This window comes from Mytilus galloprovincialis, chromosome 12, assembly GCF_965363235.1.
Source record: "Mytilus galloprovincialis chromosome 12, xbMytGall1.hap1.1, whole genome shotgun sequence".
Taxonomy (NCBI): Eukaryota; Metazoa; Mollusca; class Bivalvia; order Mytilida; family Mytilidae; genus Mytilus; species Mytilus galloprovincialis.
In genome coordinates, this window is record NC_134849.1 from 73153778 (window position 1) to 73180786 (window position 27009).

Here is a 27009-nt window from a genome sequence, read left to right on the forward strand (position 1 = left end):
GAAATCTTTTTGATACTTAGATAGATTGAACGCCTCTAACAGAGACTGAATGTCCTGAACTGACATATCGCTCACATATGATTGAATGGAACCTGCAGATGAGCTTTGACCACCCTCATCATCGTCACCTATCGTTTTTGATTCCGATAGTTGTTTTTCTGACTCGACTCCAGATCTATCTAGGTTAGACAAGCCATCTGGTCGTCTTACAGGAACTGGCGGTTTCCATCCACGCTTGGGAGGTTTTGGGGGTATCCAATATGGATCTGAATCAATTTCATGATAAATGACTTCGTCTAAGTTTGGCAGTAGATGAAAGGGTACACAATTTCCAGTGCCAGTTGTTGAATATTGGTTATCAAAAAGTGTTATTTCTACAAAAAAAGATAAAAAAAAAAATGTTCGAGATTATCATATCATTAAAAAACAAATTGTTTTCATGACATGACATTAGATATTAAACATAATTTCATTAAACAAATCATGGGCCCTTGTCGGGCAAGGTTCATAAACATTACAGTACAGTGATTATTATAAAACATGTTTTTTGTAGTACACAATACACAATAAAGAAAGAAATAATTAAAAGTAAATAATATAAGCAATGTAGGATATCATTAAAGTCTTATGAGATCTGTTTAATAAAATAAGAACAAAAAATATATAAAATTTATTACCGGGAAACACATTAGATGATACTTTTTATTTAACATAAACGACTTCACAATTCGATATCATTAATTATAAACTTTTTAGAAGATTTGTTTGAATTTGCAGTTTCTGTATATTTATAAAAAAAAATATGCATTGATTCTATATCAATGAAAATGATAAAGAAAATAAAAAAAGAAGATATACACATAAACAGTTCCCACCAACAGAGAAAAACACTGAGAAAAAACACACTTTTAATGTATACAATTTTGTAACATCGAATTTTCTCCTTAATTGAATATCGGTTAACTACTATTCCTTTATAAATAGGCACATTATCTATCCACATAATCCTGAATTTTGTGAAACAGTTAAAGTGTTTCAGTTTTCAAATAAAAAATCATTAATTTTGGATTATTTATTTGCATGGGGGATGAGTAGTCATTTTTTGTGACTTTTCATTACCTTTAACATGTTATACTAGTATACAATATATCTTAACATAGTGTTATTCCTTGAGTAATGTACATTTTCACATTTCCCCAGTTCCGATATGTACGTGTAAATTTTAATATGTCCTTTGCTAAGAGTATATTTCCAACTATCACAAATGTACATTGTGTGCAGTGTCGATACATATCTGAACAGCGACAGATGTTGTTGAAGACATTATTGGTACATTGTAATAACTCGGGATGGAAATTTGGTATCAGAATATATACTGTTATTGTGCTATAACCTCAAGGGCGACTGGGGAATATAATTATTGTCACTCTTCGACTTCATCCGACTGAGAAAAATTCCCTTGCTGGAGTGGGGCGTTCGTATGGCTGTTTGTGATGATCAAGTACGAAGTCACCTCAGTCAGATTTGGGAAGAAATAACTGATTTCTCATGTAGAGTCTGTCACAAAAAACCTTTGCAGGAACTCTTTAATGGATCCATATATGGGCTGTTGCAAGACACGGTTTCTATCTTTAACCACTATACATCCAAATCATTCTGACCTTCATTCTCAATGGCTCTTATAAGGAACAAACAATTATATTGATTGTTAATCTGTTACCTAAAATGCATGCAAATTTTGCAACTGGAAGTAAAGCAACGAACAATCAATTACACACATTTTCCGTTGTATCTATATATAGGTGGTGTATCTTTCTACTTTTTCGCTTACCTTTGCATCCTTCATTTGCACTTAACTCGACATTTTTATTTACACATGCGTTTAAAGTTTCAATTTTCCCCTTGAAGTTCTCATCAGATTCTTCTTTATATCCAGTTACAATAGCAACTGATATATTTGGAGAAAGTGCTAGGAGTAATGGGAGTGGTAACAGTATATCTAAAAATAGAAAAGACTTGGGAAAATATTCAATTATAAAACATATTGTGTCGTATAAACTTTTCCACGGTAAAGCATTGTAAAAGGTAATACATGCTAGTGATATGATGAAAGGGCTTACAATGTATTTTATTACCATTTTGTTCACTTAGCATTATGTGTACAAGACGACTTAATAGAACAATCATCCCCCGCTTCAAACTAAGAAATAAACAATCAAAAAGAGGAGATAATACAACAATGAAATAGCAACGTAGCAACACAACACACAAGCGTCTATACATTACAGTATTTGCTAAAGGGTTGTATAAAGGGTAAAGGAACAGATCACATCATACTCATTAGTCATTATAGTTATTTTGTATATCTAATAAAGGTTCTTTTTTCCAGTCTGTATCACCTACCCTTTATCGCATACCCCGTATCGCATGGCTAAACCCGTATCGCATACCCCGTATCGCACCCCTTTCGGAACTTCTCATATTTTACTTATCCGGCACTTATCGGATTTTATTATCAATTGCAGACGACAACAACTGTCAAAAAAGTGTCATGTCGAGGAGTCCGCATTCAATCGAGATGGGAGAACGAGTGATGAACGATCTATCAGAAGACATTCTTCAATTAGAGGACATAATCAACTCTCGTGACAATGAAAGGGAAGCAACAAATGCCTTCTTGGCGGAGATGCGTAATGGAAACACAGTCAGAAAGACAAAGTAAGACGTTGGAAAATTCAAAACTTGGTTGAATCAACAGAATGAGGAGAGAGAGGTGGAAAGCATTCCTTCTCCCGAATTAGATTTATTCCTAGCAAGGTTCTTTATGACCGCTAAAAAGGGCGATGGCGGAGAATATGAGCCTGACACTCTAAAATCTATGCAGGGCAGTATCAATCGGTTTTTGGCAGAAAAGGGATCACTAGTGAACTTGATAGAGGATAAGGACTTCAAGCATTCTAGAGATGTGCTGACATCTAAAAGAAAATACCTAAGACAACAAGGCAAAGGAAACAGGCCCAACCAGGCTGACCCCTTTACAAAAGAGGAACTAGACATGTTGTATCAGAAAGGATTATTGGGTGGAGGCAAGTACATAAATGTTTACATTTTTTTCTCCATGTAATGAAATCCTATAATTTATAAACATGCTGGTACTGAACATAGATATATAAGATAAAAATAACTTTGTAGTCTAAAAAAATGATTATCCATGTTTTATGATTCATTTTATAATAAGTACATGCATCACGAACCAAACAGGTAAATTAATGATCCCCAGCAAAAGATATTAACGCCATCTATGATGAAATATTTATGTACAACTCATAGATGTGTCCGTCTGTCGATTTGTATATACTCATTACTGAACCCCAATGTCCAATGCACAGCAACACATAATCAACACATACTCAAAAATCTCAAAACATACCTACAATATTGTGTACAAAAAGGTGGTTATGCCACAAAAATGTATATTTATATACACCCCCTGCTTCTTATATGCATTTTTTTTTATTAAATATATCATTTATATTTCAGGAAATGCACAGTCCTTATTGAACACTGTATTTCTAAACAACAGCATGTATTTTTGGATGAGATCTCGTACAGAGCATGAACATTTAAGATGGGGTGATGTGGAGCTGAAGACAACTTCGTCAGGTGAACGATATTTGGAATACTCAGAGAGGGCTACTAAAACAAGGACGGGAGTTAACAGTGATTCAAGAGCATTCCCCCCAAAGATGTTCGAGGATAAAGGTATATAATTATTTTAAATATATACCTTTTTGAATACTAAACATACTTCTTGTCTTATAAAAAAGGAGATGTGGTATTATTGCCAATGACACAACTATATATCCACCAAAGATCAAATAAAATAAGATGTAGGCAACTGTACAGCCTTCAACAATGAGAAAACCCCATATCGTTTAATCATCTCAAATAAAGTGAAACAAAAAAAACATTTGCGGAGATGAAAAGACACAAAACAAAAGCACATAAACTTAGTAAATACTATTAAAACCACATCCTCCTATATCTATTCTTATTATTTTTTTTCTTTTTCAGGAAATCAAAGATGTCCCATCCAGATGTACTTGTTGTATGCTCAAAAGCGACCTGTAAATATGAAAGAAGATAAGGCAAAGTTTTATGTGGGAATAAACAATAAGGCTTCAAGCGGTGAATGGTTCAAAAATATGGCAATGGGTAAAAACACAATTGGTAAAATAGTTAAGACGATGGCAGAGGAAGGTGGGATAGAGGGACGAAAAGTTAACCATAGTGCTAGAAAGACTGGAATAACAACTTTGATACACAATGGAGTCCAAGATACATTGGTACAGCAGCACTCAGGTCACAAAAGTTTGGCATCAATTAATAATTATTCGAAGGCATCAATCAATCAACAGAGAGAAATGTCATCTGTTCTTACAAATTTTAACAAGACAGTTTCTGTAGACAGTACAATAACTTGTTTTGAAGATAATTTTATACCAAATGATAATGAAGATCAGCTGTTATTTCGCGCTTCTCAAGAAATCGTTGAAACTGCATTAAACGACATTGCTAACTATGAAATAGTACAAATAAATAGCAATACAAATACTACAACCATTACTCCAGAAGTTCCTATTGAATCAATTTCTAGCACTACTGCTGATGTTAACACTTTTCCAAATATAGATATTGCTCAAGGTTATAGACGGCAATGTTCTCTTCCATCTATTCTTAACAATGCAAACATCAAAGGTGACGTAATCATAAATTACATGCATCCAAATGAGGGACAAAAGGAAAATAAGAAACCAAATACTTGCAAGAGAAAATGGGTGATTTATGACACAGATTCAGAATAGAACTCATTACAAAATCATCAAAAGACCCATTTTCTTTCTCTAGTATATTGTTTAACACTACATAGTAAAAGTACATTACATGTAATTGCTTAAATTTTGTTGTTATAAATATGATTTGTTTTGTTATGAAATAAAAAAGGTGTTATATTAAAATATTTATTTATTAGTTTTAGCATCAGAGTTTCATTTATGGAAGTTCCAAGGGTCATATTTTAGTTATTATAAAGGATGAGGTAGCACAAACTCCTGAAGTAATCATGGTATCCGTATATATTTTCCCCCTGAAAAAAACCACATTTTACATTCAAGCACTAAGTGAAGAAATCTTTAATCAATAAAGTATGCATATTTTAATAAGTGCAGCATAATTAGTACCATGTCGAAATGTGTAGTTCATATACAGACATATACAAGAATCCCTCTGTCTGACCATAATCTTTAAATAGATGATATTTGGTAACATTGTTGTTCACATTTATGTATCAAGATCAGGATAGGGTAAATAGAATAGAGAATAAAGGCAAAATTGGCTTAAATAATACATGATAGAAAAAAACAGACCAGAAAAACGAAGAAAAGGTTGCTTGAACAAACATATCAAAGAACAGGCGAAAATTATAAAGAATAGAGAAAATGTCCTAAAAATAAAAAAAATCAGAAATGAAGGCCCCTCATCCATGCCCTAATGCATACAAATGATATTACAGAAATAAAATAAAGTTCACAGTGGAACTTGGTTTAACTTGAAAACAAATATTGGGAAGATGTGTTGTATTCTACAGCTGATAGTTGGAGGTTTAAAACAAATCGCAGGTTTGATTTAAAGTATCGTTTGTGAATGTATTTAAATACATGAAAATACATCAAGGTTTGAAATATATTAATTTAGCAGTTTATTAGTGCTATTGAACATGTTTTGTGGTATATCAGTATAATCGATCCCGAATTTTGTCACGACTATCATGTAATGATTGAGATAAGCAAATAAGGAAATTTATAGACAAAAATTCAGCTGAAATTTACATCATTCTCACATATTTTCGGTCAATTAACAGATACTAATCACGGACTTTAGATACACCACATAAAAATGTTATTCCATTCAAATATATGATAAACAGAATAATACATGGCAAAATCCGTATCGCATGCTGTATCACCACTCGACCAATATCAGCCCTCGGGACCTTCGGCCCTCGGGACTGATATTGGTTTCTCGTGGTGATACAGCATGCGATACGGATTTTGCCATGTATTATTCTCTATATAAAGACTTAATAAATATTATTCTTGTACATTTAGTCCGTAAAATTATGGAAATGTAATAAAATAGAAATGAATCTGAATAATTGATATTTTTTGTAAATATAAAAAAAAAAAAAACAAACCATAAACAAACGGTATGTACCCAATGGCTAAATTGTCTGCAAGAATGCATAATAAAACAGTAATTGTTTAGAGCTGAGTTAAGGTATCAGGATAGTCAAAATGCTTTATTATTTACTGCGCACATGTTTACTTCAAAATAGACATTCATTAAGAAACTTACAAAACCTTTGAATAGACTTATTAAGAAGGGATATAATTACGATACTGTTGTCAAGTCATTAAAGATTGCATATTTTGGCGTTAATATTGAGTCACCGATAAGGTCTTTGCATCGGAACTAAACACATTTATTCTAAAAACAGTTGTTGGCATGACACGGGTTATGTTCTTCTCATATATGTTATGATGGTATGATACTAAACCCCTAACGGGAAGGATTGTGCCTGATGTTCATATGATGAAATCATAATCTTTCAGTCAGTTTAATTGAAGTCTGTAGCTGGCATGTCAGTTAACTGCTAGTAGTCTGTTGTTATTTATGTATTATTGTCATTTTGTTTATTTTCTTTGGTTACATCTTCTGACATCAGACTCGGACTTCTCTTGAACTGAATTTTAATGTGCGTATTGTTATGCGTTTACTTTTCTACATTGGTTAGAGGTATAGGGGGAGGGTTGAGATCTCACAAACATGTTTTACCCCGCCGCATTTTTGCGCCTGTCCCAAGTCAGGAGCCTCTGGCCTTTGTTAGTCTTGTATTATTTTAATTTTAGTTTGTTGTGTACAATTTGGAAATTAGTATGGCGTTCATTATCACTGGACTGGTGTATATTTGTTTAGGGGCCAGCTGAAGGACGCCTCCGGGTGCGGGAATTTCCCGCTACATTGAAGACCTGTTGGTGACCTTCTGCTGTTGTTTTTTATTTGGTCGGGTTGTTGTCTCTTTGACACATTCCCCATTTCCATTCTCAATTTTATTAAGATTTGTTTTTATAAATATACCTACAGTGTATTATTCTACTTACCATCTTGCAGGCAGTATCCTTGAAAATATGTTTCAGTGTACGAATTTAGAATTAATATATTGTATTGTCGTAAGGTTCTCAAGGTGAAGTCATCATCCCCAGTCACAAGTCTTACTTGAACAGGTAGCTTGTACTTAATCAGTATTTGTTCCAACGTGTCAGGGTATGATTCTACGTGAAAAATTGAAAAAAACTAAGATAAAAGGGCAACACTAGTAAATCGCTGTTCAAAATTCATAAAAAGTAAAATCACAAAAATACTGAACTCCGAGGAAAATTCAATCGGAAAGTCCCTAATCACATGGCACAACCAAATGACAAAACACATCAAACGAATGGACAACAACTGTCACAATCCTGACTTGGCACAGCCATTTTAAAATATATAAAATAATGGATTGAACTTGTTTAATATCGCTAAACCTTTCACTTGTACGACAGTCTCATCAAATTTCATCATATTTACAACGATTAGTTTAAATTGATTAAGAGAAAACAAATCCGGGTTTCAAACTTAAAACAGAGGGAGACACGTCAACCATAACAGGAAAACGATGGAACAACAGAAACAGAGACACAACCACTTTAATTTTTGTTTATAATATTTGTCTTCATGGGGAATGTTACAATAATTACATGTATATCATATTAAAAACAATGCGTTGGCAAAACAAGTGGGAGGTAAAGTTAGCTATTAAACAAGATTGAGTTGTCATTTTCTTTGGAAAATTCATAAAATGAGTCAGAAATACGGAGGCTGTTTTTCAATTTTTCTCGTTGATTCATGGCGTTTGAATCTGTCAGTTTGTATAAAAAGTAAAATGATAAAAGAACCGAACTCCGTGAAATATCCAAGAAGAATAGTTCGTAGTCAAATGGGAAAATCAAAGCTCAAACACACCAAACGAATGGCTATTTCCTTTGTAATCAAGCCGTCTTGAAAGTTATATCAAATTCTAAATGCTTCAATAAAAAATAAAAAAAAAGATTTGAAATATTCTAGTGTGAAGTCAAATTTAACTGAACTAGTACACGATTTTGTTTCGGGGCCAACTGAGGACCACCTCACGGTGCGGGATTTTCTTGCTGCGTTAAAGAACCATTGGTGGCATTCGGCTGTTGTCTGCACTTCGGTTGGTTTGTTGTCTGCCCTTTGATCGAGTTGTTGTCTCCTTGACATATTCCCCATTTCAATTCTCAATTTTATTACAGAATATTATAATTCAATTTCGGTGTTTGTCCAGCATAATACATTTCATTGATACTAGAGACAATTATCACTTGTAAATTATTTCTTGAAACAAATTATGCATGCTACATTGAAATGTTTGCCTTTTGATGTTCACGTGCAATTTGTATATCTTAAATAAAATTTAATTAGATTTTTAAAGATTACTAGCTTACCGTTCCTAAAATTCTTCACGACAGAAAACGCATGCCTGCTGCAAACGGGAATACTGACAAAGTCCTCCTGCTTACGATAGGCTTGGTTAGAAAGCCTTCCTATTGCCCTCACTTGGTGGCAGACACGATGAAACCATATTACCTGGTAAATACAAGAAAGAGAAGTAAAATAACAAGAATATCGAACTTTAAGAAAAATCTAAAACAGAAAGTCCATTGAAATAACAACAAAAAGTTCAAACGAACGGAAAGCACCTGTCAGCATCCTGAATAACAGCTAGCGCCACCGACCACATTGATGTCAATTCTTATAAGGTATGCCAAACAAGTTTTTTTTTACTGATATCAGTTATTGATAAGAACCAAATTCAGAACCTCATACCTGCTGGGATCTCCCCACGTGACATTTCATACAGTTTTATGTTTTCTACAGTGATCAGCATTGTTATGTAATTTATGTTAAACCTTTTGTAAGTATAAACAAGTATAAGCAGAATTTTCCCAATTCTCTTATGAAATTTTACATGTAATTCATTAAGTAAAACAAATTTACAGGTTAAAGTTTTTCAATAATTGAGTACACAAAAATGTACTATTTGTTTGAGCTTTTTATTTTGCAAATTTTAAAGGACTTTTCGTTTAAAATTATCATTTGAGTTCGAGATAATAGCATTTATTAAAATTAAATATTATTGCGCTTATTAAAAATAAGATAATTACATCTTCATTGCATAAACAAGTGATGCGTATAATTAATTTAATTTCAAACGTAATATTTGATACAGTAGAAATCCACGATATATGTGAACACTACGGATATATATAGATAGTACATACTTTAACCACTTATGTGCAGAGATGGCATGTTAAAGTCATGAAAGTGTCAACTGAACTTTAAGGGATATAATTTATTTAAAATATTTTAGTTGACTCTTTATAATTTAATAACATTAGTATAATTCACGCAGGATTGAATATTAACTGAAACAATTTTTTTGTTTTGTAGTTTTCCTATTTGATAATATACACATTTAAATGATATTTGTCCAGTATCCTCACATTACAAAGATGTGCACCTTTGAATATGAATAATAGGCCGTTTATATAAAACTTACAGTGGAAATGGGGAATATGTCAAAGAGACAACAACCTGACCAAAGAGCAGACAACATTCGAAGCTCACAAACGAGTCTTTAACGCAGAGAAAAAATCCCACACCCGGTGTAAGGCCTCAACTGTGTTATGTGTGGCTTATTGAACAGACATGTTCAGTTCCAGATCTAGTTTAATTATAACTACATAATGACGTGTACATATATGACACAGAGGCTGTAATTGAGTATAAATAGAATACATATTTATATGAAATATAATTTTGTACGAACTCAATGAAAATGGATGTCACACAGAACCTCTAAAAGTTTAAACAAAAAACTGAAATAAAACAAATCATATAGGACTAACAAAATCCCGAGGCTACTAAATTTGATCAAATGCACAAATGCTGTGGGACGCATCTTTGCGTTTGTTATATTGCAAGTCAGTGTTTATTTTGTTCTATATTAAACCGGACGTTTTCAAGCGAGTAAAACTTTGCTGATAAGACCTTTTTTACATAGTAAAAAATCACGGGATTGAAGATTCAAATCAAGTCTATAGTGTTTATTTATGTATTAAGCGTAAATTAATTAAACGCTTAATACATAACAATACGACTGCTTACATATTTTCCATGTTGAGAAATAAGGTATGTGGTTACCATAAAAAGGAGAGTGTTTCAAATGTCTGGTTATGTAAATGTATTTCAGTTGTTTCCTGTAATTAGTTAATACTTCAGTTTTATCATGTACATCTTTTGAATATTCATTTTATAAAATTTACTGTTTGCAAAAGTATAAATTATTCTAAATTATAGGGATTTTCTGGTAACTAACAGAAAACCCTTGCCGTTTTTGACACAACCTTTTTGATCTTTTGGTCCTCGATGCTGTTCAGCTTTGTACTCGTTTCGGCTTTCAAACTTTTGTATCTGGGCGTCACACGTAGGTCTTGTGTGGACAAAATACACTTCTGGCGTATTAAAATTTTGAACTTGTTGCCTTTTGTTGGCTGTTTTTCGTGTGATTCTTTGTCAATTGTGTTCTCCAATTTATTTATATTGTAGTCCTGTGTTGTCATTTTGATGTTATATTTCACATGGCCATTAAAGTGCGAGGTTTGGCAGGCCACAAAACCAGGTTCAACCCACAATTTGTCCTTTGAAAATGCCCTGTTCCAAGTCAGGAATATGGCCATTGTTATATTATAGCTCGTTTCTGTGTGTATTACATTATAACGTTGTGTCGTTTGTTTTCTCTTATTTTTGAGTGTAAATTCACATTGCGATAAGACGTGTCACGGTACTTGTCTATCCCAAATTCATGTATTTGGTTTTGAAGTTATATATATATGTTACATTTGTTATTCTCGTGGGATTTTGTCTATGTGTGTTACATTTTAGTGTTATGTCGTTGTTCTCCTCTTATATTTAATGCGTCTCCCTCGGTTTTAGTTTGTTTTACCCCGATTTTGTTTTTTGTCCATGGATTTATGAGTTTTGAACAGCGGTATACTACTGTTGCCTTTATTTTGCATTAAGCACTTGTCCAAACCACACAATACAGTAACATAGAATATGCTTATGTATGAATATTTCAGCGGGTAATGTCAGTCAGCATTTGTTAAAGTTTAGTACAATACAATTGGCACGTTTTGCATTTGTTACATACAATTTATCAGTATTAGTTTTTATAATATAATTCGGTGTTATTTATCAATGATGAATCGGAATGATACGGATTGACATATGCAATTTAAAAAAGATATGTTAACATTTCGAATATGATAAAAATGCGAAGGGCATGCATGACAAATACCATTATACGTTATTATAATAAATTGAAAGAATTAACTCAGAAAAAAATAATTAGATCATTCGTTCAAAACAAGATTACATGAGAACAAAGATAAGAGCATTAAAGATTTAATATTCATTACAAGAAAAGTTGTAACAAATATTTATTAATATAATATCTAAATGATTTTATGATCAGGTAAGAATTATAACGCGGAAAAAAAAAAAGAGAGAGAGAGAGAGAGAGAGAGAGAGAGAGAGAGAGAGAGAGAGAGAGAGAGAGAGAGAGAGAGATAGAGATAGAGAGATATTATACCTGGTTAGTAGATAGTTCATCGTAAGCTGTCCTCCCACTAAATCCTTCTGTCACAATGACCAACAATGGCAACTGATCTCCATACTTCTGATAAAAGTCTGGTAGGGTGTACTGTTCTTTGGGATTATACTCATACTTACAATGGCATATACTTTCCATTTCATCAAATTTTAAAACGACTAATTAATACGTTCAAACTGTGTTTGTAGCAGTTATATTGTATTAAACCTCTCTTTGGTCAAACCAATAAACCGTATCGAATATATATATATGTATATGTGCAATACATTCATAATTCCTTTTTTAATTACACCTCATAATAAATATCGGTTAACTAATCGTTAACGGTGTTCTACTAATAGCAAATAATTATAACATAACATGTTTGCATAATGGAACAAAAAGGTCACATATATATACAACTGGCTTGCAAGAGATGTTTAGCTAGCTATTAAATAAAGGCAACAGTAGTATACCGATGTTCAAACTCATAAATCCATGGACAAAAAACAAAATTGGGGTAACATACCAAAACTGAGGGAAACGCATTAAATATAAGAGAACAACGACACAACACTACAATGTAACACACACAGAAACGGACCAAGCAACAGACAAAATCCCACGAGAATAACAAATATAACATCAAAACCAAATACATGAATTTGGGATAGACAAGTACCGTGACACGTCTTATCGCAATGTGAACTTACACTCAAAAAAAAAGAGAAAACAAACGACGCAACGTTAAAATGTAACACATACAGAAACGAACTATAATATAACAATGGCCATATTCCTGACTTGGTACAGGACATTTTTAAAGAAAAAAATGGCGGGTTGAACCTGGTTTTGTGGCATGCCAAACCTCCCCTTTTATAGCCATGTGAAATATAACATTAAGATGACAACTCAACACTACAGGACTACAATATAAATAAATTGGAGAATACAATTGACAAAGAAACACACGAACAACAGCCAACAAAAGGCAACAAGTTGAAGATTTAATACGCCAGAAGTGCATTTTATACACACAAGATTTACTAGTGATGCCAAGATACAAAAGTTTGAAAGCCGAAACAAGCACAAAGTCGAACAGCATCGAGGACTAAAAGATTAAAAAAGTTGTGCCAAAAAACCAGGTTTTATTCACAATTTTCTTCATAAGAAAATGCCTGTACCAATTCAGGAATAAGACAGTTGTTTTCAATTCGTTTGATATGTTGGAGCTTTTGATTTTGAAATTTTGATTAGAGACTTTTCGATTTGAATTTGTATTCCATGGCGTAAGGTTTTCTTTTTACATCTTTATATATAACTGCTGCAGCTGGACTATTAAATTGCTTACAATAAGCGCGTAAGTTTATATTAAAAAATTCACCGATGATCCTTTTCTTCGTCCATTCTTTTTACATCTTTATATATAACTGCTGGACTATTACATTGCTTTAAATAAGCGCGATGATACCTTTCTTCGTGCTCTACATGTAGTACGAATTTTATTGAACTATAATACATGCATATTTCCTTGCAAATGAAATCACTGTTAATGAATAGGCTGACGTCATATGAATGTTTGAAAGCTATCAAAGTCCTTGCATGAATCACAACGCTGTCGCCTTTAACATACATTTCTTGATTGCAGCTTACGTATCGTCAAGTAAATTTTGTATGCACGTTCGCCACAACGAAGTAGAAAAAGCACAGCAGTTACTGTGTGTTGATCCATATGCATACACGTAATATGAACATATTTGAAAGAGTCGAAAATCGTGTTAATTTTTTACCTTTATAATATTCAAATTTGCGTTCAATTAAACTTTCCAGAAAATTTGATATTGAGTATTTTATTTACTATAATTGCAATAAAAAGCTATTAAACCAAGATTCAAGTGGTAACGTTGAAATCATCAATTAGTTTATTTTACAAACGCTATCGCGAATTGGTTGACCTTAATGGAATATCCGTTTTACAGATTATAGCGGATATGTTCCACTGACCGTAGCTAAATCCGAATATGACCTATAAAATTAAAAAAATAAACGTGTTTGTCCTACATTAGCAACAAGACGGGTGCCCTTTATGGATCTGCTCACTCTGCCGAAACACATAAAACCCCCCTCAGTGTTCGGTGAGGTCGTTGTTTCTCAGTCTTTAGTTATCTATGTTGGGTTTTGTGTACTGTTTTTTTGTATGATGCTCTAATTTCTAGCCATGGCGTTCTCAGTTTTTTTTTCGACTTTTTATTGTTCCCATTGGAATCTTTCACCTCGCCGGTAGTACACATTGATTATAATAACAACATGTGCATTTGGACGTTTGAAATGTTTTCTTGAAATCAAGTCATTTTTCTCACAGACGATTGTCTCTGATGAAAATTTCGTTTTTCTTTATTGAATTTCATGTTTTAAAGTTACGTACCGCAATGTAAAAGATTCGAATAAATATGGTTGAAATGCATAGTTCAACAAATGCATTTGAGATATTTCAAATGTAGAAATAATTTCTGTTAATGTTGATGTAGTAAGATAACAACTTATATATTTACCAGTTTTAAATGTTATAACCTGAAAATCGATAATTTCGAATTCATCAAAATCATTAATAAAGGGCTGTGTTTTCTGGGCGGATATTTCTCTTATACATATTAATATTATAATATAAAGAGATATATATTTAAATAGAGAATTGGACTGATACTGTTGTGTACTGAGTGTTTTGCCACAAAACGTTTAGAAAACAACAAGCGATCAATTTCCCATATAATAATACAATTGATTAAAATAAAGGCAGTCATCAACCGATTTTTTAATAGATGTTTTAACGGAATAAGAGATAACGTTCCGTTTTTAATTTCTAGATAAAACATAATATACATCCACTTTAATCAAGAGAGCCGTGACAATATTGCAAAGTTCACTCAACTGAAGTTATCTCATATAAACCCTTCAAAGATACAAGGCTTATAATATCGCTTTTCCTTTATTTGTCCATTTATTAACCTTTAGATTTAGGTCTTATTTTGTTAATACTCTTTTGTCCTTGCTTGGTTTGCTGTACCCCATTTTTGTCATTTTTATCTATCATGTTCTTGTGTTTCGCACACATTGTAAATATAACGGATTGCTATGCGATTATCATTCAACATGTTCAATTGACAGGTTTAGCTAGCTTCTAGCCTTACAAGCAGTTTTAACCCACCATGTTAACATGAGATAATGCCTTCATTAATATGGCAGTTGTTTTCCATTAGTTTGATGTGTTTGGGCTTTTTATTTTACCTTCATCTACAAGGGTATAATCAAAATATTTCGAAGGCTAAACCAAATACGAAGTTGAAGAGCATAAAATATAACTCAGAAAACAAACGTAGACTTTCAAATATAACTACTCATTGGTTTTCGAAGTCATCGAAAATGCCAGGCTTATAATTTGTTCGCCAGACGCTCGTTTTGTTATCAAGATTCACCAACTACGCTCGCAATAAACAGTTGAAAGGTTAATTCAAATACAAATGTGGGGCATTTAAAATAGAAAAGCAAATAAGTGCCAAATAAGGCTAAATCAATCTACGCATCTGGTTATAAAAGCCAAAGTGTTTCGAATGATTTAGCATTTTATGAATATTAAATTTACACAGATGAACATATAAATGATATTTCACGAATACTCAAAACTGCTGACTACCACACTAGTGAAACCTCGGTTATCTCAATTTCTCAAAATTATTGATATCGCCCAAATGGTTATAAAAACTCATGAAATTAACCAGGGATACGATTGTGTAAACCAGAAACGTGTTTCTGCTTTATAAGACTTTAGAGGATATCGAAATCAAAACATCAGCAACACGACATGTGCCCCATGTGGAGTAGGATCTGCTTACACTTCTGGAGCACCTGAGATCACACCAGTTTTTGATTGGGTTCGTGTTGCTTAGTCTTTAGTTTTCTATGTTGTTTCCACTGTACTATTATTTTTCTGTATGTCTTTTCCTTTTTAGCCATGGCGTTGTAATTTTAATTTTAATCTATGAGTTCGACTGTCAATTGATATCTTTCGTCCCTCTTTCAGGTTAAAAAGGAACAAATAAAATGGCTCATTCGTTCATATTCTTTAAATGAATATACAAATGACCGACTGAACAATTTCGACAGAACAGTCCCTCTTTAATATATATTCAATGTTACTCAAATTTGTCTCGCAAAAGACCATACTTCATATTCATATAACAAAACATGAATAAACAAGTAAATAACATGTTACTTATAACATTAAAGAGAATGAAAAACGGAACATATTTAAGCCTCGTTATAATTGTTATAGTTTGCTGCTAAGGACGGGTATGTAACAATTGTAAACTTAAAACGAGTACACAATCGATTCTTCAACCGAGTAAACTGATAGTGTTGCGATATCCACGAATATAATTTTTGCCTTGGAATATATATTTATCGCCAACATAACCTTCATATAGTTATCAAAGGTACCAGGATTATAATATAATACGCCAGACGCGCGTTTCTTCTACATAAGACTCATCAGTGACGCTCAGATAAAAAAAGTTATAAAGCCAAACAAGTACAAAGTTGAAGGGCATTGAGGACCCAGAATTCCAAAAAGTCTTGCCAAATATGGATTTATAAAAGATAACTTGCAACACACTGCCAACTTTAAAATCCAACGGTATTTAACTGTTCATACATTATCCGCTATCACTCTGCCTAAGACAAAGTTCCTATATTTCATTACTTTAGACGAGCTCCGTTACAAATTTCAACCATTGGTATGTACAAAAAGATGCTATTTAATGTGTTTGTTTTCTGAAAAAATAACGCGTCAGGTATTTTCTATCGAAAGTGAAAATGGTTACTTCATACAACATAAGAATCCAATTATATATCGAACTGAAATATGTACATGAATAAACAAAACAAAAGTTTATGCTTTACTGTTTTGGCATGTGTCCTTCTCTTATGAATTTCTTTAATCTGATAACTTCAACATGTTTGAATTTAAAGTCATCTCTCAAAATCGTGTCGTCAAGGCCTTCGAGCATTGCACCATCAATAAGATGTTTTCTGAAGTCCTTTTTATACTTTGTTAAATTCAAAGCCTCTAAGAGAGACTGAATGTCTTCAACAGACATGTCACTTACATACGATTTAATAGAACCGGCAGATGAATTGTACCCACTTTCATCATCGTCATAAACTGTTAAATTACCACTTCCGGTTGATAAATCTCCCGACTGGTTTGCTGATGCTACTGGTATATCCTCCTGGTACAGTAAAACGTCTGGTGGTCGCGCCGGTAAGGATGGTCTTGTTCCAGGGTTAGGTGGAATTGGCGGTATCCAATTTGAATCCGGTACAATATCTTGATAAATAAAGTCCTCGTCGTAGCTTGGCAAAAGATCTGGTGGTATGCTATTTCCCGTGCCAGTAGTGGAATCTTGTTTATCGAACAGTGTTATTTCTGAAAAAGTTAAACAAATAATGTTTTTATCCCAATACCTTATTATGTTATTTGTTTAAACTCTGTACTGATTTTTAACTATAGTTTCCTCACAAAAAGTCATTTCAAAAATAAACTTCCGTCTTTATAAATAATGTTGCGGAGGTATCTCACCAATAAGCGTAAACAAACACAAAGATGTTGTAACAATTTGCAATGTGTTGGACGTATCATGTAGTGTTTTCAGTTATTTTTCATCGAATAATTAAGTATTGATGGTTGGGTTCGTATTTTCGTTCTTTTATTATCTGAATTGTGTTTATTGGTCTTAATTACTTCCATGGCGTGGTCAGTTTATTCCAAAATATGAGTTCTAATGTTTACTTGGTATATTCCCCCTTCATTCATTATTTCTTTATGTTTTGTCTTGAAAACAATAGGTAATGTTTACATCCGTTCTGGACATTTTATTCAAGAGGATCTAAACATAATTCAACATTGACATTTTCGAAAGACTGTATCTCATTGTCTAGAGAATTTAAGACAACAATTGGACCGATAATTCAGAAATTAACCTTCCTATCAAAATGAATTGTCATATCAATGATGACATGCGATTTCACAATAAAGTGCACTGGTAAATAACAGCACACTAGGTCGAAATCGTGTTTCTGATATTCCAAAAATGTAATCATAACTATTTAATGCTTCTTTTAGTAAATCTACAAGGTTAGAAAAGCGTTGACCATGTGCACATTTTTAGACGCTTCTACAACCCTATTATAAATTTACAAAAGAAGCATTAAAATCTTCAAGGTTGTAATGTTAAAATTACGTTTTGACTGTTCCTACCTTTGCATCCTTCTTTTTCTTTCAATTCAACATTTCTCTTCACAAATTCACTAATTTGTCTTAATTTCCTATTGAATGCGTCTTTAGGTTTTTTTACATACCCAGTGGCAATTGCTACTGATATATCAGGAGAAATTGCCAAGAGTAAAGGCGGGGGCAATAATATATCTAAAACGAGAAAATAATCAGTTTGAACATTTTATAGAAGAGAATAGTTCTTCCCCCCCCCCAAAAAAAAAGGTTACTATTTGCGTCTTGAGCTTTTCAACAAATATTCAATACTTTCCAAGTGAATTTTATCCTGTTACTACTGTACTTATTATTATGCAACAAAAATGCATTGTGTCATAAAATCTAATCAGACAACTATCCATCAAGAATGGTTTAGTAATTTAAAAAATTAGAAGCATTTTTGCATATGACTATAAATCTTAGTGGTAAGTCTGTCATTTTTGGGAGACCGACTCCTGGTAAGATTGATAAACATATCAGAAAGTCAAGAACAGCAAACACGTTTATTACGACGGTACCAGATTACCTGGCATACATTAAGGGAGTTCGCTTCTTAATAATTAACCTTTCAAAAAACTAGTTTATATTGATATGGGATTATAAAGGAATCCAAAGAGCAAAAAAAAATATAGGTCACCGTTCTTATTTTCAAGATATTAACCATTGAAATTTTTCGGGGAAAATATTCTCTCTTGACTTTTAATGGCTTTATCATTGACAAGTTGAAGTTCTCAAAAACTGTTAAAAAATAATTAAAATTGTATGACTTTTACAGATGGCTTATCATTATACATGTTAAAGATTTATATGTAAACAAATGGGGGTCGATGGGCAAATACTTTTAATGCATTCAAATGGATAAAACCAATTAATTCTGGAAATCTGACAAAAATCCCAAAACATGACAAGCGAACTTCCTTAAATAGTCACGGAAGCTTCATATTGGCAACTGTTACTTATTTTCTGTCTCATTAAGACGTTGCATTATATAACCAATATATATGTTCTAAGAGAATGTGCTGTATTAATGTGATGCATATATATTAAATGAAAAACTACTTTTTCAATGTAGCACCATTTAATGTTTCTGTACCACTAATACAATATAATAAAATAATGATAACAAAACATATATTTACAACACTAAGCAAAAATGATCTTGAATAGTTCTTTGACCGCTTATAAACTGTACAAAATGTCTGAAGTTGCAGTAAAACAAAATTTTGCAGGTCATGAGCCCAATCTGAAAATATGCAATTACGAAGTTACTCTTGAACAATGGTGTTCCTTATCAAAGACGTACTTCATTTACCCCTTCAAGGTTTTTTTCGGGCGTTACTGATGAGATTTTATAAGATGAAAAGCGCGTCTGGAGTTTAAAATTTTAAGATTTGTTCCTATTATGAGTTTATAGACAGATAACTTGATGGTTTTATGTTACTACGTATACGAAACACTCAATCTCACTAGCCACACCTTTCTTTTAGATAAGAGCAGTATGAAAGGAACGGAAAACGCACACTTTATCAATAATTATAAAAAAAAAATGAATAACACAACTAAGGTTGCATGTGATATAATTGGTTCAAGTTTTCAATTAGCTTCAAAACATTGGGATGCTCTCTTCCTGTTTAATTATTTTTATTTATGTATATATAATATTATAACTGCATGTCCGGAAATGATTCGATAGAAGGAAGTGGAATTTTCATTATGTAATAGCACATTTATTTATCTATTTTTTGTGATATCGATTCGACCAATTGACTTATTTATGTTATCAAGCCTATATTGTATATTATCAAATATTAATTAAAACATTCAAAATAGTTTATATCTCTTTCTAAATTGCAATTTATATTTAGAAATTAAAATAGCACGCTAATAATATAGCTGAATACTTGAAAAACTAAGGTTGTGAAACAAAGGATTTGAAAGAACAAAAACTGATAAAAAGTTATATAACAAACTACTAACAATAAACGTTGTAATTTACTAATGGCAACACTGTGTCGCAACATTTATAATTGACCGTTTCAATATCTAATGCATCCTGGGTAATATTTTCAAAAGTGTACACCAAAGCGTCGAGATTGGTTCGAAATATCATAAACAATTGAAATTCGCTCAATGACGTGACATTATTTTCATTTTGGGGTACGAACAATGAAATTACCCATGATCCTTTAGATTCTGAATAGGCGAATTGCTACCTACCATCTTGCAGACAGTTTCCTTGTAGAAATGTTTCCGTGTATGTCTTTATGAGTAAAATGGTGTAGCGTTTGACTGTTCTCAGGGTGTAATCGTTAGCTTCGCTCGCCAGTCGTACTAGTGCAGGTAACTTGTGTTTTGTCAGTATGTCTTCTAAAGTCTCTGGATCTGATTCTACAATGTGTACACACTTTATTTAATACGTGAGATACATGTGTAGCAGAATCTGCTTACCCTTCCAGAGCACCTGAGAGCACACCTAGTTTTTGGTGGTGTTCTTGTTGTTTATTCTTTAGTTTTCTATATTGTGTCAGGCGTACTATTGTTTGTCTGTTTGTCCTTTTCATTTTTAGCCATGTCGTTGTTAGTTTATTTTCGATTTACGATCGAGTTTGACTGTCCCTCTTGTGTCTTTCGTCCCTCTTTTATTTAATATGTCGTTATAGATAAGATATATTGTTACTTCTGCCTATTTTACTATTTTTACTTCCATGTCAAAGCATATTGCATCACTCTATGTATATATTTTTTTTACATGACGCGGTAGTTACCAAGGAGACATCTTATAATATGTCGATGAAAACTGACAAAAAACGAATAAGTCTATAACACTACAAAGACATGATAGAGAACTACAGATTGATACTTAAAAAAAAAGACATGGATGTTATGTGTGAGAAAATCTTTTTCAAAGCGGAACGTGATGTTAAAGAATAATGTTAACTTCTTCTTATCTTTCTTAGAAGCTTTTTTGGCACCAGGGTATTTTCAGTATTTATCATTAACTTTCACAGTAACACAACTCTGGACAGGTATGTATGGTCAGTCGGGGAAAAACTGTTAATGCCCAGGCAAAAAATTGTACACGACAAACAGACAAAACAGTTAAAAAAACTATAGACTTTGGTACCACGACCACTACACAAAACCTGAATCATGTCTCATGTAAGTATAACAAAGATATGGATATAAATAAGGACTAAAAAAGAAAAGAACAAATCATATATTATAATCTTTGTTCATCTGAAACATGCAAATTGTCTTCCATTATATATATTTATGGTACAACTCATTACTGTAAAACATTTGTATTGAAGCAAATGCAGAGCAGTAAAGTCACTTTGCGTACAATATTGCTTGATATAATTAAACTGAATGTATCTCAGTGGAGACTCTTGTATGTCCTTAAAAAAAAATTAAATGTTTTTGTAATTTTGAGGATTGAGAGGTAATGCGAGTAGTTATCAAAGGTACCAGGGTTATAATTTAGTACGCCAGACGCGCGTTTCTTTCGTCTACATAGGACTCAACAGTGACGCTCATATCAAAACAATTATAAAGCCAAACAAGTACAAAGTTGAAGAGCATTGAGGATCCAATATTTCCAAAACGTTTTGCAAAATACGGCTAAGGTAGTCTATGCCTGGGATAAGAAAATCCTTAGTTTTTCAAAATAATCAAAGTTTTGTATACAGCAAGATGGTACAATGTCTCTTTATACAAAACGTTTATATTTAAGAGTCTCAATAATTAATTAACAATACCATTGTACAGTGCGTACTTTATCCTTATATTTGATATTTAAAAAGATGTAGTAGGAGAGAACTCTTCACAAGAGATCAAATGACACATAAATCTACAACTAAAGGTCACTGTGTGTCCTTCAACAATGAACTACGTCCATATACACATTAAGATAGCTTACCATGTCTCGAACTCGTAAAAACAGTAAACATGTGACTGCTGTGAACTGGTATACTGACGAATTCTTCATAATCACGAACAGCTTGATTTGACAATCTTCCCAATACCCTTGTTTGTTTACAAACACGATGGAACCATATAACCTTGTTAAATAAATAGCATCGAATTAAATATTTATATTCAACATGAACTATATTTCCTATGTCGTATTTCGTTTTGAAATCATTTGGCGTTGCAGAAATAATATGGTTTATTTTGAGTTATTTAATTTCAGATGGTTTTTGTAATTGTTAATGATGTTAAAAATAACAACGAATTTTCTTTCAAATCCTGAAGTCGTATTTCGTTTCTAGTATATCACATTTTCGGTCGGCGTAGCAGAATTGAAAGTGGTTTACTTAGAGTTCATTACTTTTTAAATCTGCATGTGTTTATAATGGAATGGTCAATTTGTTAAATAAATCATCAAAACTACTTTTAAATCAGTAAGCCGTATTTTTTTTAAAATACATTACAAATTAATCCGGCGTTATAGAAAAAGAGACATTTAAGAAAGATGTTCCAAGAGGAATAACCGAAGAGAAACTTCACATTGTAGAAGATTCAGACGTTATATTAGACTGGAAAGTAGATGGCTTTTGCATTGACGAACCTACGAGTATGGATTTTGTCCATCATTGAATGTTTTTGGGGACATTAAGTTGATTACACCCCTGTTTTTGGTCTTTGTTTGATCGATCCCTCATTGACGATCGTACCACTTTTTTGACTGTCCTTCTGGTATCTTTCGTCCAACTTTTTTATCCGTATATTTACATTTCATATTAAATTTACGAGAAGATGATATATGTTATCCCCTATTCTATATAAGGGAATCCAGAGACATGATAGTTGTTTTACATTCGAGCTTTCCTTTTAGAATACCACAAAAACGCTTGGTTTTGAAATCTATAAGTTTTTTTTATGGTATGTATGGTGGTCATACATAATTGAGTGTGTATGTATTGTTTTAATTTTTGAATCCTGAACAAAGTAAATAAAAATTAATCAATAATCAGGATAATAGAAAGAAAAACAAGTATACCTGGTTAGTAGAAACTTCGTCATAAGTTGTTTTCCCGTTAAACCCGCCTGATACTACCACTAACAATGGCAGTTTATCTTTGTACTTCTGGTGAAACTCTGGCAAAGTGTACTGGTCCTCTGAATCAAAGTCATAGTCACAATCACATAAATGTTCCATTTGATAAAAGTAAACAGCTGTCACGTGATCAAATTTAACATTTTACATGAAATTCGTTCTTTCCTGTTCAAGGCCAAATAAGTCCAAAAATGTCACAGTACACAATGACCATACTTGTAAATAGCATACAAGTTTTAGTTATATATGTCGTATACCAAACGATAAATACTGTATTTTAAAATATGCATTAAATAGACAATACTATAATTTGATGTTATCCATCACTGACACGGAATTCTTATGTTATAGACAGTGGTAGATTATTCCTAATTAGTAATTATGTGTTGCTAAAAATAGTTCACCACATACTTCCGCGTCTACTATTTTGATATTCGAAACTCTCCTTCAAATGTAAATCAAAATATATATCAACTTCCTAGTTCACACATTATATTCAAAGTATAAATTTCTGATCATTTGTATTTAAATATCGTCTTTTAACCTCAGTAGGTTTTAATCATTACATGCCATGTATATCTCAGAGATCTACATGAACCTTTTAAATTAAAATTCTCATACACATGACCATGATGACGACACACTTTATCAACTTTACCTGCACTTTAGTTATATAAATGTGTTGAATGTCTTATCTTATAATTAAAATGTGCATAAATTTGTGAAATTGAGGGCATGAATTAGGTCTAGATATCTAGAGTTGGTTATTTAAGACGTAAAAGAACAGTATAAGCCGTATTATATACGTTGACGTATATGTATCTGTAGATATACCAAAAAGAAAAAGAAAAACAACAGTATGTGATTCCGAGTTCTAGTTATACATGTTTCATTATACTTTCAATAATTTAGATGGGCAACTGAATGATTTCTTATGTTAGTATTTTATTGTTTAGCTGACTCAGTTTCAATTAAAAAATGATGAACATGTAACCGACTTTTAAAGATATTCTGGATAGTTGGAACAGTTAACATGCACGATAGGAGTGAGTACAGTATAATCGATTGTTTATGTGCTAACTAGTTCGTAGGTTAACCAAAATTGTTGTATGACGAATAGAGTGATGCTCAGTATTTCATAAAAAAAAAAATTATGTATCTATACTCATTTATGATAAAGTCGTATCTGTATAATACTCATGGTTTCTTACATGGATATGAGTAATATATTTGATTTATTGTGATTATTGTTCACACAAGACCAGATAAAAGATAAAATCCTGAAATGTTTTAAATTAATGTGTTTAATAAAAGGATGTTGTACCATATTCCTGTCACCCATATTCGCTCTTTTTCAAGAGCATACATAAGTCCGTTGATAGACGCCCCTTTTTGCAAAAAACTATCATCTCAAATATTGAAAGTTTCAAAATCTCAAAATCGTAAAAGTCTTCAACTAGTGTTAAGTTATTACACTGATTGTGTTTAATATACTATGGCCGAACTGCAATACTAAAACCAGTCAAACAGATTTAAAACAAATATGAATTATCTACTTCATACTGAACATAAACAATATAGAAGGCTATGTTCCTTTAGCAAGTTTATACGTTCATATGTAATCTCCTAGGGTATTGCAACAAACGGTTAGATAACGAAATTGATTTGAACATCTCGGATATTACTCTTGATTTGCACGTCTGGTTGCGCTGAATAATATCATTACCTAATAAAAACAGAATAAATTTGCGTAGCATTGCTACATACACAATATCTTTATCTTGATCATACTAAAAAATGCGTGTTCGACTAGGCTAACAAAGTATTAACTCATGTACCGAACCAGTTTTCCACCTGTGTTTAATATCTTAAAACAAAATACTCGACTTACGCACTTTAATGTTGTAACCATGCTCATTACTTTGTGATTATAATTAAGTCCTTGTACCGTACATTTTAATCAAAAAAATTTATCAAATTTAGTAGTTATTGTATTTTTCTAATTACACCTTTTACAATACCATGGATTTTGATTGATTGTAGGTCAGCTTCATTAAAAGCTAATGTCCTACAACCATCCTGATATAGAATGAAAAAGTATATTGAATGTTTAATTGTACTTTTTGTAGTGAAACACACATATCGTGTTTAATATCTTTAACCGTTCACCGCTCCAAGAAATTGTACAAAGTATTTTAAATAACAAATGCATTAACTGACATATATACCTTCAAACAGTATTATTTCAAAGGAAATCATATCCCCTTTTCATAATCCAAAAATAATGCGGTGGAATATTCTTTGTACATACGTTTAGGATTGACAACGCCCAACGTTTCAATTAATAGGTAAAATAAAACTCTATCATCTAGATATACACGGTAGTAAACATAAACCATTTTTTTTCTCAAATTAATTAGAATCGCGATATAATTGTATGTATACATATTATTGTATTGCATCTCGTATAATTGTACGTAAACGTAACAGGTCGATGTTTGAAATACTTTTTAAGAATAAACAAAGTAAAGCTTGTACTATGATAAAATTGTAAATGTGAAATTTCGATGGTTAAAAAAATGATTACATATCATTATAAATCTAATCGAATAAACATTGAAAATAAGTTAAATTTGTATTAGATAAAATACAATGGTAACAAAGAAACAGGCCGGTAACAACCGTTGCCGGATAGTTTTTCTGCACGAGTAGTCAGGTCAAGGTCCGAGGCGATAGCAGAAAAACTATTCGGCTGGTTGTTACCGGCCAGTTTATTTTGTTACTTTTGTTTTTTTATCTGACTTGTACGACGTTTCAATAAAGTAATAATACATTCTGCAAGACTAAACATTTGAGAAACTTAGATAGCCATAAAGCAGTAAATGTAAGTTATAATAGTATAAACACATTTTTTTTTCATTTCCCTTTATCAGGAATCTTATAATTTGATAAAAAAAAGAACCATTTCAAGTAAAAGATGAATGCTGTACACATTTAAGACTTTTTAAAATGCAACTTCGTAAAAAAATTAATATTCAATGATTGGAGGTCCCGTGGGTTGGAACAACCCTTTTTTGTATGATCAATGCATTTAAATGGGGACATAAAGTTGGACCCCCTGTTTTGTCCTGGATTTGGACCTGGATCCGCCACTGATATAAATTCGATAACAATCTAAATGTATCAAAAGAATGAATTTCCTACTTCATTAGTAATAAATTTTTGTTTTATGAAAAAATGGATTTTGTCTTAATATTAAAAATTTATATATATTCAGGCATATGCTTTATTTTTTTTTTAAATTCATGCTCGTCTCTTAGATCTGCAAGTGTTGATCGTGATTAAACACGAGTTACTATATGATCCAATCGCAGCTTACCGTCCAAAATTGATGACATAAGTTGAATGATTTTCTTCTAGATTTGCTGCTTATTTGGACGCGTATTACATGAACACTTTTTGTTTATAGATCAATCGTCTATTGGTGAGTTTATAGGGATTTTATCGTTTGATAAGATTTGATTTTTATTTACTTATTTCCTGTCTTATTTTTATTGAAATATACACGTCTGTATCATCATTTCTTTACTTTCAGCATTGTCCAAAATACTATTCATGTCCATATATTGAAGAAAACATTTATTAACCGAATAGTTTTGCTTTATAAAGGGGGCGTTATATTAATTATTATTTACCTTTCAACGCCATCACCCAAATGTTTTTGTTTAAATTAGCACTATTTACGGTTTTCGGAAAATCAGGAATCATGCAAAACATTAATTTGTCATCTGC

The 27009-nt window shown here is 32.1% G+C and overlaps 2 protein-coding genes across 3 annotated transcripts; one reads left to right on the forward strand and one right to left on the reverse strand.

Moving 5' to 3' along the window:
- Positions 1-2378: 2378 nt before the first annotated feature.
- LOC143054779 (uncharacterized protein KIAA1958-like) lies at positions 2379-5018 on the forward strand. Its single transcript, XM_076227829.1, has 3 exons — positions 2379-3086; positions 3541-3762; positions 4075-5018. The coding sequence occupies exons 1-3, from the start codon at positions 2825-2827 to the stop codon at positions 4863-4865; spliced, it is 1275 nt and encodes a 424-aa protein (XP_076083944.1). The 5' UTR covers positions 2379-2824; the 3' UTR covers positions 4866-5018.
- Positions 5019-16504: 11486 nt separating this feature from the next.
- Positions 16505-23797, reverse strand: LOC143054780 (uncharacterized). 2 transcript variants are annotated; one of them, XM_076227830.1, is made up of 5 exons: positions 23161-23787; positions 22078-22219; positions 20376-20546; positions 18147-18314; positions 16505-17315 (listed from the first exon to the last, which is right to left on the reverse strand). In XM_076227830.1, the coding sequence occupies exons 1-5, from the start codon at positions 23317-23319 to the stop codon at positions 16786-16788; spliced, it is 1170 nt and encodes a 389-aa protein (XP_076083945.1). In that variant the 5' UTR covers positions 23320-23787; the 3' UTR covers positions 16505-16785. The 2 variants fall into 2 exon arrangements, with proteins under 2 accessions (XP_076083945.1, XP_076083946.1); XM_076227831.1 differs by lacking the exon at positions 20376-20546 and having other exon boundaries at positions 23161-23797.
- Positions 23798-27009: the final 3212 nt, after the last annotated feature.